This window comes from Coregonus lavaretus, assembly GCF_964263955.1.
Source record: "Coregonus lavaretus genome assembly, chromosome: 33".
NCBI lineage: Eukaryota > Metazoa > Chordata > Actinopteri > Salmoniformes > Salmonidae > Coregonus > Coregonus lavaretus.
In genome coordinates this window covers 33,172,539-33,186,650 of record NC_140020.1, presented here as the reverse complement: position 1 = coordinate 33,186,650, position 14,112 = coordinate 33,172,539, and the positions used below count along the sequence as shown (strand labels likewise).

At 43.2% G+C, this 14,112-nt stretch overlaps 1 protein-coding gene across 4 annotated transcripts; it reads right to left on the bottom strand.

Moving 5' to 3' along the window:
- Positions 1–5,800: 5,800 nt before the first annotated feature.
- Positions 5,801–13,745, bottom strand: LOC311108484 (pre-mRNA-splicing regulator WTAP-like). 4 transcript variants are annotated; one of them, XR_014610511.1, is made up of 8 exons: positions 13,423–13,735; positions 12,594–12,631; positions 12,437–12,492; positions 12,280–12,338; positions 11,879–12,006; positions 9,509–10,504; positions 7,435–7,589; positions 5,801–7,007 (listed from the first exon to the last, which is right to left on the bottom strand). XR_014610511.1 is itself a non-coding variant. In XM_084151116.1 (8 exons), the coding sequence occupies exons 2-8, from the start codon at positions 12,621–12,623 to the stop codon at positions 6,367–6,369; spliced, it is 1,248 nt and encodes a 415-aa protein (XP_084007242.1). In that variant the 5' UTR covers positions 12,624–12,631; positions 13,568–13,745; the 3' UTR covers positions 5,801–6,366. The 4 variants fall into 4 exon arrangements, 3 of the variants coding, with proteins under 3 accessions (XP_084007242.1, XP_084007241.1, XP_084007243.1); XM_084151116.1 differs by having other exon boundaries at positions 10,326–10,504; positions 13,568–13,745; XM_084151115.1 differs by having other exon boundaries at positions 10,326–10,504.
- Positions 13,746–14,112: the final 367 nt, after the last annotated feature.

Here is a 14,112-nt window from a genome sequence, read left to right as displayed (position 1 = left end):
GGAGTCACCCTCAAAATTAAAGTGGAAAACCAGAATACAGGCTGATCCAACTTTGACGTAATGTCCTTAAAACAAGTCAAAATGAGGCTCAGTAGTGTGTGTGTGTGGCCTCCACGTGCCTGTATGACCTCCCTACAACGCCTGGGCATGCTCCTGATGAGGTGGCGGATGGTCTCCTGAGGGATCTCCTCCCAGACCTGGACTAAAGCATCCGCCAACTCCTGGACAGTCTGTGGTGCAACGTGGCGTTGGTGGATGGAGCGAGACATGATGTCCCAGATGTGCTCAATTGGATTCAGGTCTGGGGAACGGGCGGGCCAGTCCATAGCATCAATGCCTTCCTCTTGCAGGAACTGCTGACACACTCCAGCCACATGAGGTCTAGCATTGTCTTGCATTAGGAGGAACCCAGGGCCAACCGCACCAGCATATGGTCTCACAAGGGGTCTGAGGATCTCATCTCGGTACCTAATGGCAGTCAGGCTACCTCTGGCGAGCACATGGAGGGCTGTGCGGCCCCCCAAAGAAATGCCACCCCACACCATGACTGACCCCAGACCGGTCATGCTGGTGGATGTTGCAGGCAGCAGAACGTTCTCCACGGCGTCTCCAGACTCTGTCACGTCTGTCACATGTGCTCAGTGTGAACCTGCTTTCATCTGTGAAGAGCACAGGGCGCTAGTGGCGAATTTGCCAATTTTGGTGTTCTCTGGCAAATGCCAAACGTCCTGCACGGTGTTGGGCTGCAGTGTTCCCTTAATTTTTTTGAGCAGTGTATATTTTTCAAATAACGTGATGTATCCACCAATCCAAAGAGAGAAATAGGTGGGAGGCCGTTCCACTCTGTGGACAATGAGTCCCGTTGTTAGGTAGAATGCCTAAGCATCTTCTAATTATATCCATACCTCTGATTGAAGCCAAATGAAGTTGGTTAAGATTTACATTTGAGATTTTAGTCATTTAGCAGACGCTCTTATCCAGAGCGACTTACAGTTAGTGCATACATCTACCAACTGAGCTACATCCCTGCCGGCCATTCCCTCCCCTACCCTGGACGATGCTGAGCCAATTGTGCGCCATCCCATGGGTCTCCCGGTCGCGGCCGGCTACGACAGAACCTGGATTCGAACCAGGATCTCTAGTGGCACAGACCACTGCGCCACTCGGGAGTCCGAGATGGCATCTCATGGAGACATAACATGCACAGTTTGAGCTAGTCCACATTTAATTGAGCTAATGGCAAAATTCACTAATAATTAAAATAAAATAAAATCTTATTTTCTATAAGGAGTTCGAGCAATAGATCATTCTACATTCTTCAAATAAGAAAGCTGTAAAAACAGTCAATATGTTTGTGTCTTTTAATGCCTTTGTATAATCTGTCATTTGTTGTACCCCCTAGCATATAGCATACATGTTGCTCTTGTTTGTTTATTTGTAGACTTCCTGTTTTGTGCAATAAAAAATAAGAAAGGAAAGGTCAACTGAGCCACAGCACCATAAACATTTATTTTGAGCTACTCCATGAAGTGACGTTGCAGTTAGCTCAGTGCTGCCCCCTCTCATTGAGTTAAGGTGTCCGCATGCTTCCCAGCCGAAACAGTTCAGAAGAGTTTGTGCATATATTATGACGATATTTTGTGATATTTTTTGTTCGTTTGGGACTTCAGTAAGTGTTTTTTCGGTTGTTCGGGCACACAATTTTTTTGGGTGAGGCAAGACGAATTCGGTCGCTGAAGTCTACGCCCCTTAGTCGGTGATTGGTCAGCAGTAGCGATTCTTAAGTAAAGTATTTTGTCATTCAACGAGAGACGACTCGTTTTCATGCACATTTTTTCATTGAGAAATAATGCACCAAAACATCTTAGCTAGTTAGATGTAAAATTGCGCGACTAAGACCTTGATAAAAACGTATAAATGAATGACAGATTTCTTGAGTTATTTTAGATTTATTCAGACTATTTTGAGGAAGCGTATACTGGCTACGGCATCTTTTTTAAGGGAGCATGCCAGTATCCTCATTCAGTTCGCCTAGCCGACTTCGATTTTAAAATAATCGGCTCAAGGACATACATCTGGTGTATTAGAAGCAATTATTGGTACCATCTTCTAAAAAATGTTTTATTTAAATGAACATTGACCACGAACTTTGCAATTTTTCCATTCCCTATAACGATGCCTGCATTACCGCGGTCGGCCTTGAACTTCCGTGTCAACATTACAAATATTTTCTAAGATGTGAGATGATTCACTTTCTATCTGAGGGGGGGGGGGTACACTAATATTTAACAAAAGACAAAAGTAACGCTCCAAAAACTCATTAATTCCTTAACCTTTTTAATTTATATATGTACTAGGAAGCTAAGTGTTTATTTCTTGGGCTTCAGGAATGTGACAGAAAAAGTGCTGCAGGGCTTCAAAAAGAAAAAAGTAAACTGTTTGAAAGTACAAGGGGGATGTCGGGGAACAAATGCCGTGGTCAAGGCTACGATGGCGCCAGTGCAATGAGTGGAGCTTACTCAGGTGTTCAAAAGCTCATATTAGACCGAAACTGGGCAGAATGTAGGAGTGCTTCAAATACAGCAGTTCTACAACATCTTTAATTGCACCTCTCATCCTCCTTAATTGCCGGCGTCATCACGTTGCGGAAAGAGTAACTGTAGGAAGCTCTGAAGACAGGTCGTTTGGACACTGGACAGCCAATACATTGGCAGACGTAAACAGATTATCATATTTAGTAGACAACAGTTCTTGAGGGCTTGAACAAAAAAAGCGGTTTGCGATTTTCATTCATACTGGTGAACCGGCGTTTGAGTTGTGTGGTTGCAATATCAACAGTCCCTTATCTCTGGTATATCTTGGCATGCATCATTCAAGACTAAGTTAAAATTGTGTGCAGCGCAATGGACATATAATGCACAATGTCTCAGGAAAGACTGTCTGGGTTGGCAATGCTCAATATGAAAACAGGTCCAACCTGGACCTACAGGCCATGGTGAAAAAAAGGAGGAGACCGGGGAGTCTCTCAAATCGGATTTTATTTGATTTAGGCCAAATTTAATGTACCTTGAATATTGCAGCCCATTTGTGTAGGCTATTAGCCAGACAAAACCTGCTGAGTTCAACAATAAATAATATTTATCCTCAAGCCTACTACTTTTTTCCTCATTGTTAGAAAACCTAAATCGCAGCTAAAAAATGGGAATAAAGCTATAGGTAGTTCACTGCATAATCAAACAGTCCCTAGTAGCCCACGCTAGTGTTTTGAGGGTGGACTGAATGTATTATTTGGAATTAATAGATAGGCTTTACACACAACAAATGTCTATCCAAGCTGGGAGAAAGCGCAAGGACAGCTCACGTAGGTTCAGGTAGCCTAATACAGGTCAGCTGTATATATATTTTTAAAAAAATCAATTGGTAGCTGTTATTCTGTTCTATCTCAAATGTATTTGACAACCTGCAATGTTTCAATTTCCAACTTTAATTACTGAAAAAGTAATTACATTATGCCACCAGCCAGCAGTCGTAAAATGGCATTGCGACACCATGTATATCTTTGTGAAATGTTAGGCTTAACCTGAGAAATAGGCCTACCAATAAAGATTTATCCATTAGCTAACTCAAAGCTATGCCTTGGCAACGTAGAAAGCCTAACATGTATAGTCATGTTGCAATTTCAGAACCATGAACAGCGATCGGTAGTCTACTTTGTTAGTGGCTTTCTGGCTGACACATTCGAACGCCGACCTTGCGGGGCCTGTAATGCCAAATAATGTCCCCCAGCCAAAAAGTGTTGTCGCCGTCGTCGTCTGCAATTCATACACCGGCTTGTCTGGCTGGTATGTTTTTATTTTAAGGTGCCCTTCCCTTATCTACACTGAAATTTCATTAGTGCTCTATTATGATTCATTTTCTTCTATCTCGAATAGCTCATTAGTACACCCTTGTGGTTGAATATACAGTGCATTCGGAAAGTATTCAGACCCCTTCACTTTTTGCACATTTTGTTATGTTACATCCTTATTCTAAAATGGATTAAATCCCCCCCCCCCCCCCCCATAAATCTACACACAATACCCCATAATGACAACGCAAACACAGGTTTTTAGACATAAAATAAAAATAAATGAAATATCACATTTACACAAGTGTTCAGACCCTTTACTCAGTACTTTGTTGAAGCACCTTTGGCAGCATTACAGCCTTGCGTCTTCTTGGGTATGACGCTACAAGCTTGGCACACCTGTATTTGGGGAGTTTCTCTCATTCTTCTCTGCAGATCCTCTCAAGCTCTGTCAGGTTGGATGGGGCGCATCGCTGCACAGCGATTTTCAGGTCTCTCCAGAGATGTTCGATGGGGTTCAAATCCGGGCTCTGGCTGGGCCACTCAAGGACATTCAGAGACTTGTCCTAAAGCCACTCCTGCGTTGTCTTGGCTGTGTGCTTAGGGTCATTGTCCTGTTGGAAGGTGAACATTCGCTCCAGTCTGAGGTCCTGAGCGCTCTGGAGCAGGTTTTCATCAAGGATCTCTCTGTACTTTGCGCCGTTCATCTTTCCCTCGATCCTGACTAGTTTCCCAGTCCCTGCCGCTGAAAAACATCCCCACAGCATGATGCTGCCACCACCATGCTTCACCGTAGGGATGGTATTGGCCAGGTGATGAGCGGTAGCTGGTTTCCTCCAGACGTGACGCTTGGCATTCAGGCCAAAGAGTTCAATCTTGGTTTCATCAGACCACAGAATCTTGTTTCTCATAATAATAATATAATAATAATAATAATATGCCATTTAGCAGACGCTTTTATCCAAAGCGACTTACAGTCATGTGTGCATAAGTTTTTACGTATGGGTGGTCCCGGGGATCGAACCCACTACCCTGGCGTTACAAGCGCCATGCTCTACCAATTGAGCTACAGAGGTGTGAGAGTCCTTTAGGTGCCTTTTGGCAAACTCCAAGCGGGCTGTCATGTGCCTTTTACTGAGGAGTGGCTTCCGTCTGGCCACTCTACCATAAATACCTGATTGGTGGAGTGCTGCAGAGATGGTTGTCCTTCTGGAAGGTTCTCCCATCTCCACAGAGGAACTCTGGAGCTCTGTCAGAGTGACCATCGGGTTCTTGGTCACCTCCCTGACTAAGGCCCTTCTCCCCCGATTGCTCAGTTTGGCCGGGCGGGCAGCAATAGCAGGTTCGAAACTTCTTTAAGAATGATGGCGGCCACTGTGTTCTTGGGGACATTTTTTGGTACCCTTCCCCAGATCTGTGCCTTGACACAATCCTGTCTCGGCGCTCTGGGGACAATTCCTTTGACCTCATGGCTTGGTTTTTGCTCTGACGTACAGTGTCAACTGTGGGACCTTATATAGACAGGTGTGTGCCTTTCCAAATCAGGTCCAATCAATTGCATTTACCACAGGTGGACTCCAATCAAGTTGTAAAAACATCAAGGATGATCAATGGAAACAGGTTGCACCTGAGCTCAATTTCGAGTCTCACAGCAAAGGGTCTGAATACGCTTTTCTTTTTAATATATACATTTGCTAAAACATTCTAAAACCTGTTTTCACTTCGTCATTATGGGGTATTGTGTGTAGATTGAGATTTTTTATTTATTTAATTCATTTTAGAATAAGGCTGTATTGTAACAAAATGTGGAAAAAGTGAAAGGTCAGAATACTTTGAAGGCACTAATAAACAAACGTGATAATCTACTTCATTAGAATATAGTAAATATATTTAAATTTAATTTGAGAAAGGCTTTACATTTGTTCAGAGGGAGAAGAAAAATCCAAGTCACAGTCATATTAAAAGTCTTTATTGATATTTGGTCAGTACATGAAAAGGATGGAAGTCAGAATAATGAATTCAACAAGGTACATCGCGTAGAAACCACACACATTGTCAAACAGAAACGTATTATTTTGCCAAGGATAAAAAAAATAAAAGTCAACATCTAAAAGATAACATCCTTCAACATTGCAAAGCTACTAAAGTGAACTGTGGTTTTTTGACTTTTATTGAGCATGACTACAACACCAGATGCTTGATAATTTGAGTTTGTCAAGAGTTCAAACAAGAATGTTATGGATCCACATGTTCAAATAACCAAAAGACCAAAGAAAAAAAGATCTAGCTTGAATCATACAAAACTCAATTCATATCTACATACATTAATTAATTTCACGTAATGTTCCTGTTTAGCAACAAAATTATTTTCTTTATCTTGTGGAAGAGGTATCACGATAGGCAAAGGAGAGAGGAGAAAAAGTTCTGGACAGCAGTACTGTGTTACCAACTATGTGTTTGTTTTTGTTTGTGTCTCGTATAAAAAGAAAAAGACAAATTACGTGTTATTATAAAGTACATTACAAAACTGTGCCACCGCTCGCGCTCAGGCCGTTCTGAGCCTGCCGCGACCCCGCAGTCCTGTTGCCCTTGATGACCGGGGCAGCCTTGTCCTCATGGGGGTCGGTGTTGGAGTCTGTGTCGTTCGAGTGCTGCGTCAGGGACGTCTCGCTGCCCGTTGGGGAGTCCACGCTCTCATACCCTGCGCTCAGCTGGCTCCCGAACCCCCCTGCTCCTGCGCCCCCTGCACCGCCACCAGTCTGGCCCCCCGCCGCCTCCTCTGAGTGGTTGGAGAGTTTCGTCTCGCCTTCGCCGGGGCTGGAGACCATGGAGGACGGGGGAAAGTCTTCCTCTGCGCTGCTGACCTCGCGGTACAGGCTGGGGGTGGCCGCCGCACTCCTCTGGGAGGACGAGCTGCCGTTGCTTGGTCCGTTGGAGACCCTTCCGCAGTCTTTCCCTGCCTGGGCGGAGGGCTGCTCGGGCTGGCTGGGGGGCTCGTTGGAGGGTGAAGTCCTGCTGGGCCCTGCCCCAGAAGAGGCAGCCTGAGCTGGGTTCTGGGAGAGCTGCTGACGAGTCTCCCTGAGCTGCTGCTGGAGGACCAGGATGGTGCTCTGCATGCCCTCCACTTCCTCATCCAGCTGGATGATGAAATCGTTCAACTCTGGGAGGGACAAAAACAGACAAAGCCACCGGTCAGAATACAGGGATAATGAACGCAGTCAGGTTCAAGAAAAAGAGAGACCGCCCCAGGTAAATTAAGGCAAACATTTTTTTTTTTTCAGCCAGCAGGAAAATACACTGAATATTAGAAATATGTCTAACTAATGCCTTAGCAAAAGCTCCTGCATCTGAATGTACAGGTCTGCTGAATACATGCGGAGGAGAATATAGCTCCTCCAATGCAGAGGTTACAGACCACACTTTACTGTAGCACAGATTAATAACCAGGGGCGCTACAAAGCACACATGGGTCTTCGCTGTGCTGAAATGTAACATTTAAAGCGTAATTTATTTTATGGAAAAACATGAATGCTGATACTATTTGAACACAGGTCTGAGTAGATGGAGGTGAGCTGTTGTGTTCTCACCGTCCTGGCTGCTCTTGAGCTCCTCGCTGTACTTCTTCTGCAGGGCCAGCTCTGCCTCCAGCTGGGCGATACGTCCCTGGGACAGCTGCCTCCCCAGCTCCTGGTTCTCCTGGATCAGCATCCGGCACTTGGCCATTAGCTTCTTCCCCGTCTGGCTGCAAGGGAGACAGGCCTCACATCACACAATGAACCAGAGGCACAGCCAAATGCCACCCACAGGCAAGGACAGCCCAATCAGTCCAGTGACCTAACCAGGTGGTCACTATGGTGGTGTTCCAGGTTATAATTTATGCAGTCACGCTCTGTAGATTATCAGATCATCTCACATTGCTTGGAGAGGTGTTTAACCTTGCAGGTACCACATTGAGATCTTCTGATATGTGCAGCACGACAGCAAAAAAAAAAAGGGACCTGTAACACCACCGTCCCCACCCATCCACGAACACTATGAATCTGGTCCATCCAGACAGCAAGTTTCCATTTTCCAAAGTAGTACAGTTGTAGATAAATACCGGAGACAGTTTGGCCTAGGCAAAGGATACCAGCAACAATAGCATAGACGCACATTCCGATAAAACAGCAACAATCTTATGCAGCAGCAGTACCTTTACTTTGAGTACCCCTATGCACATTTTACAACTACAAGTGGGCCTACACAGCTCAACAGGATAAGGACCAAGTTAAAGTATCCAATTTCAGCAACCATACTTTTGGTTTCTACACACCCAATTGTACTTCAACAGCAAATCACACTTAAAAAATCTTAGTCTGTCACAACCGACCAGCTTCTACAGGCGTGAGTATTATTACTCAGTCAGCACCTTGGACAAGGTCACCTGAGGTAATAATGCACTAACCACAACAAAACATCCTTCTCTGCTGACTCTTTTAAAACAAGGAAAACGCATGCTTAAATTGCATTGACATTTCAGAGGAACCATGGCAGCCAGGGAAATCTCAACTTCAGAATAGTCACCACTTCCCTTGAAACCTAGGAACACTGCATGTCACAACAGACTACAGATACTTCCTAAAAACACAGCAGCTTGGACGGACACTGGTTCCAGAAGCATTTGTGAAAACCATCCTATTGAAAATGAACTGTGAGAGTCAACCGATGAGATTTGACCTTTGATTACATTTCGTAATACTTGGCAACAATGCATGTCTGACAAGGATGTTTCATTCAGCTTTACCACATCGAAACAAGTATTTTGACCATCAATAAAATGACGTTAGCCAAGTATTAGAAAAATAAAACACCAGACACTCTTAGGAGAAACTGGATGAGCAGCTGATAGTGGATTTTAAATCTAAAGGATTAGAACACACAATCTTGTTACTTTGGTTGCTACCTGAAAAGGTCAAGGGCTATCAACTATTTTTGCTTGCCATCAGCAATGTAAAATGTTGCTTCTTTTAAGAAAACTACTTCCAATGGATCATACCCATCATTGCTTTAGCAGACAACACCTCAGAACCGGAGTCTTGTGGTGAGTACAGCATAATAGTAATTTTACGGGTTGTTCCCACCACGAGTGTTGTAACTATATTGATGGCCAGATATCCAAGGCTGGATATAGGCTGTTTACCTAGTTGCGTTGTTTAAATTGAAAATCAATCAATGATTTGCATATTTCTCATAAATTACTATGCCCATAAATAGTCCAATTAATTTCATCCGTTAAAATGTCAACTGGAATTGACCCCCCAACAAAAAAAGGTTTAAGGTTGCTGGGGTGGGGTGTGAGGTCAACAACATGAATACACAAAGAACAATATCATATTGCACTGAATAAATACATTCTCATGAAGTTGTAACATTACTTGTTTCACACATTTGTAGTCATTATGAGAAAATAAAACTCAAGCACCAACTGCAGTGTGTACGTTTTACAAATAATAATTTGGAAACATCAACCATCAAAATAATGTAGCCTACCAGATGTTCTTTTTTTCAAGATCATCAAATCGAACAGAGCAAATGTCTCTGTTGACACACTGCAGTGCAAGAGTATTTCAGAGAACCAAAAAGAGGAAAGTAAATGAAACAGCAACATAAGAGGCAACTCACAAAATAAAACATGTAAATACACTCAATCCGTATGTGGGCCCATGCGCAAAGACACAGGCGATCGGACCCTCGCTCACTCACGCCTCAACTTCTGGACTGAGGGTCTGGCTCCTCCCCCAGAGTCTTAAACATTCTACTGGCTCCTCCCTCCAAAGTCTTACAGCTTATCCTAGAACCTTTCCCACAGTATTTTCATTGTATTCTACAATCTGTCCGAGAGTCTTAGAGTCTCAGGAGCACTAGCGGGTATGGGTGTGGTGTTTTCCACTGTTAAATGTCTTTAGCTAGCGGGGCATTGTCTTTAAATGTTCAATTGGTGATTTAGGCTAGGGGTGCTCTCCCTGCTCCGGCAGTTTGCCCAAGACTGCCTCAATCTCCACCATAACCCCCCCCACCCCCATTTAATAAGGCAACTGTCTGGCTTGGGCTGAGAGAGGAGGGAGGGGGGGCATATCCGTGTCGGACGTGACCACCTCTTCAGGAACAGTCCCGACTCCTTCAGGGCCCCTGGACGGTGAGGGGGGATGAGAGAGCTGAAACACAAGTGTCACCTGACCATACTGTTTTTTTCATTCAGTTTAGATTATGTGATATGTAGCTGGGGGACAGTACAAGAGCACACAAAACATGGATGGCAGTTTTTTTTTTTGTGTTTGGGTTTTTGGTAAAGTCTGAGTCTTGTGGTGAGTACAGTATTTCTCAGCCATCCCCCCCACCATGATTTCTGCATGCCTGCAGTGGGGGTGGGGGGTGTGAGGATGTCTTGACTTTTTTTTGGGGGGGTGGGAGGAGGGGGAGTTATTTTGATTGTCTTTACCTATCTGGTGTAAATTTCCAGGCACTCAGTTCATTTTGGGCCTGCTCCAGTTTGTCTTTAGTCTGTTCCAGTTCACCCTTCATTTTGAGGAAAAATAAGTTGATGGCCGGGTCTACCATGGACGACCGCAGTTGGGCGGCACTGGGTTGTTGGACTTGCTTGAGGTACTGGATCTGGGTCTGCAGGTTGAAAGAGACAAGTGTCAATAAATGCACAAGCACATAAACTCAACTTAGAAAATCCCTCCTTAGGCTTCTGAAAGTTAACAATAAAAATACATTGACTTGACTTAATTTACACAAGAGGCAATGGATGTGGCTAATAACAGAACTATAAAATCACAGTCACCATTACTGTAGCTGAACACAGTCATGCTTACACATTCATTTAACTTTGTAAATCATTATTGAAAATAAGTTATTGCCTTCAAAAGACACATTCTTGTTCAACTACAGAGTCCAAGTGTGGGACTGGACTCATGTTATACACCATAACTCAGGGTAACATTTTATGCACCCAACTATCCGAGTCAGTTTGATTGACCTCAGTTGCCCGACAGAATGAATGGCATTTGCTGTTGGGTGAGCCAATATGCTGTCATTCAGAAAGTGAGAGCTCTGACAAGCAAGGCTTCATATTGTCCATATACTGAATTTCTACCTGAGACTTACCCAGCACCAGTGTGTCGCCAGTAGTGAAGGGGAGGTGGATCGATAGTTACATATTAGGGATATCATTTTTAAAAAACGATATATTGTATCGGTTTGACAATATCGCAATACTATTTTGCGCTTCTTGGCTATACCTGCACTAAAACTACAGTTCCTTCATAGCTTGTTCTCCATCATCTTTTTAAATAGGGAGCCAATGTGTTTTCAGCACTTTTATTTCCATGACTGATCAAAACTCTTGTCTCTCTGCAGCAGACATATGGTGATCAATATGTTTTGAACATCGAATCGCAATAAAAATCAGAGTATGGAATTGCAATACAAATCGTATCCGCACCTAAGTATCGTGATAATATTGTATCGTGAGGTCCCTGGCAATTCCCAGCCCTAGTCACCAGTGTTTATGTTAATGTGAGCTCTAGTGTTATTTTGTTTCCATCAGGAGTGTGACACTAAAGACTTGGGGTGAGCAGGGAGGAGTAAACTATTGACGAACCATCGATAAGGTGGAAACTATGCTGTACTGTACCCCCCTTTCCCAGCACAGCTTGGGAATAGGATTTAGACTAAGTTCAATATCTACACTTGTATCCAGAATGTTGAGGTCTACCGCGTGACTAACATTTTGTTACTAAAATAAAAGGTGCATGAATAAGACACAATGAACCTGTTTGCGAATCTATTTTTATGCCAGAATTGTGACGCCTTGCAACATCAGAGCGATTACCATTGAAGACAAAATGTATGTAATGGTTAGATGTGCCATTGAAAACCAAACGAGAAAATGTCAATAGTTCCTCTTTAAAGCTAAAACTAGGCCTACATATCCCCCAGTCCCCTCATTTAGAAAAACAGCAGGAAGTATTGCAGTGGGATACGTACTGTACACTCTTGCATTTCCTGCTCCTTGGTGGCGAGCCGCATGACCAGGATGTTCTCCCTGCGTGACGCCTCCTGCTGCTGCTGCTTCAGCTTCTCCTCAGACTCCTTCAACCCAGTCACATCGTTCGCTGAGACGGTGAGTGGAGAAAAACAACGCACAGTTAACCTCACTATCATGTGTCAACTGAAAAGTCATCAACACCTAAACGAAAATAAAAACTTCAAAAGGTGTTGAGTGTGAGTATTTGTACTTCTAAAATTTGAAACTGATACCCAAAGCCTACCACTAGAAACATAGGATAATCCTTCCCTATCAACAGCTGACACTCTTCACTCTTATTCTACTGAATGATGACTTGGTAAAATGTTGGGAGTAGGCCTACATTGTGTGGAGCACTTACAATTCAGATCAGCATATTTTGCCTCCAGGATCTGGACATAGGCTTCATGTTGGTTCCACCTAAAGGACCAATAATAAACATGAACACACTTGTTCTCACATCCAAACAGAAACAATCATCCCACCCTCTTCCATCTACCGTAGTGTTATCTATTTACCTCACACACAGTTCCTCTCGGGTCAGGGTCTTCATGTCAGATTCACTGAGGCGAACCTGAATGAAGAAAATGGGAAAGAGTCAGAAAGTAAAAGGCTTTAGCTACATAAAACTATCAATACTGGAATCTTGGTATACAAATAGAGGCGGGCTCTCACCTTCTTTGGAAGAGGTTCCTCATTTGTCATTCTGAGCTCTGAAAGGGAAGTAAAAGAAGTACCAATTAATTGAGTGGAAGTTTCAAGAGCAAGCCGTTCAATAATGATACTTGAGCTGCTACAGCAGATCATGCAAATATTATAAAAGTGACTTTTCGTAGCAGGGTTGGAGCATTGAGGTATAAAAGAACGGTTAGGAGAAAATGTTCGCTAACCATGACCTTAAGCTAGTTTTAACCTACTGCGAAAAACTCACGTCCGGTCGTAGCTGTATTGAAGTGGCGTGTTTTTAGGGAATCTCTAAAAGGATTACGTTAACTAGCTAGCTAAATTGCTATTGTTACCACAATACACTTACTAGCTGCAGTTGCTAGTAAGCTTGAAGTATTCAAATATTTGAATTGACATATGCCAGTCTGATCTATTTTCTTTGTTTGCTTTAGTTCCAACATTAGCTAGCTAGTCCTCATGCATCTCCATGTTGAGTGTTAGCTAGTTAAAACCAGACTATTACAACTCTGATTATTTAGGTTATACTCGATAAACGTGGTAGCAATTCCATTAATATGTATTTGTTTCATTTTAAAGCATTTATTAGCAGGATAATACGCAATGGCCATCCAACTGTTACATTAGCTAGCATGTCTTGTCTCAACAAGAAAACAAAATAACTAACACCTCACATTGACCCACGTCAGACTTACGAGCTACTTTTGAATTCAGTCTAACGAAGTGTTACCTACTTTTAATTATGATTTCAAATAAAATGTCTACATGTGCATCGTCTTAAATGATGTTTTACCAAAGATGTGCTGCTAACGTTAGCTACCTTTCGGTTCTCGTGTTTTCTGCTTCTTGTTGTCACAAAATGGCGGAGAAGGAAGAGACTCCAGACTCTCCCCTTGCACAAATTAGCGTTCCTCTTCCTTTCGCGGACTCGTGTTTTCAAAAACCTGCCGCAAATGAACACTTACCGGACCCGTTTCCTTCAATATTCGAAACCAGTATGTGTTGAACGCCTTAGTACCAATATGCAACTTTACAATCCGATTTTAATAGTTTGTTAACTTAATTATTGTTATTCGAATTCGTCACCACAGAGATTCGGTGTCGCCGCCATCATCCGAGAGGCGATGGCAACCGCTGCTGCGCATCAAAGCTCTCTGCTTGCCACCCTATAGTGCTGAAGGGGCGGGCTGAGTTCACATGATGCTATCAGAAATGTTAGGCTAGCTAAGTTTGTCACTACAGAATCACATCATTTTAAATTACTATCCATCCAAACCATTTAGAGAAAACATGTTTTGAACTAGCCAGATAAATAGTTGTTCAACATCTTCAGAAAATGCCAAACAACGGGATGCACAACATGCATCGCTCTACTTTTTTTGCTGTATGTGCCTGTCATTAGTTGGCTAGCTGGAAAGTTAGATGTGTTGAAGTGTCATCAGTTGAAAGCTGCCATTAAAGAAACATTAGACGATATTGTTTTAAAATGTCAACCAGTCATTGCCACAAG

Excerpts from the sequence above, each read along its gene's own strand:
- LOC311108484 (XM_084151116.1), bottom strand. The coding sequence starts at position 12,623 with ATGACAAATGAGGAACCTCTTCCAAAGAAG. Across the intron at positions 12,493-12,593 it reads AGGAACCTCTTCCAAAGAAG|GTTCGCCTCAGTGAATCTGA; the intron begins GTGAGAGCCCGC and ends TTCTTCATTCAG. Across the intron at positions 10,505-11,878 it reads AGGAAATGCAAGAGTGTACA|ACCCAGATCCAGTACCTCAA; the intron begins GTACGTATCCCA and ends TTCAACCTGCAG.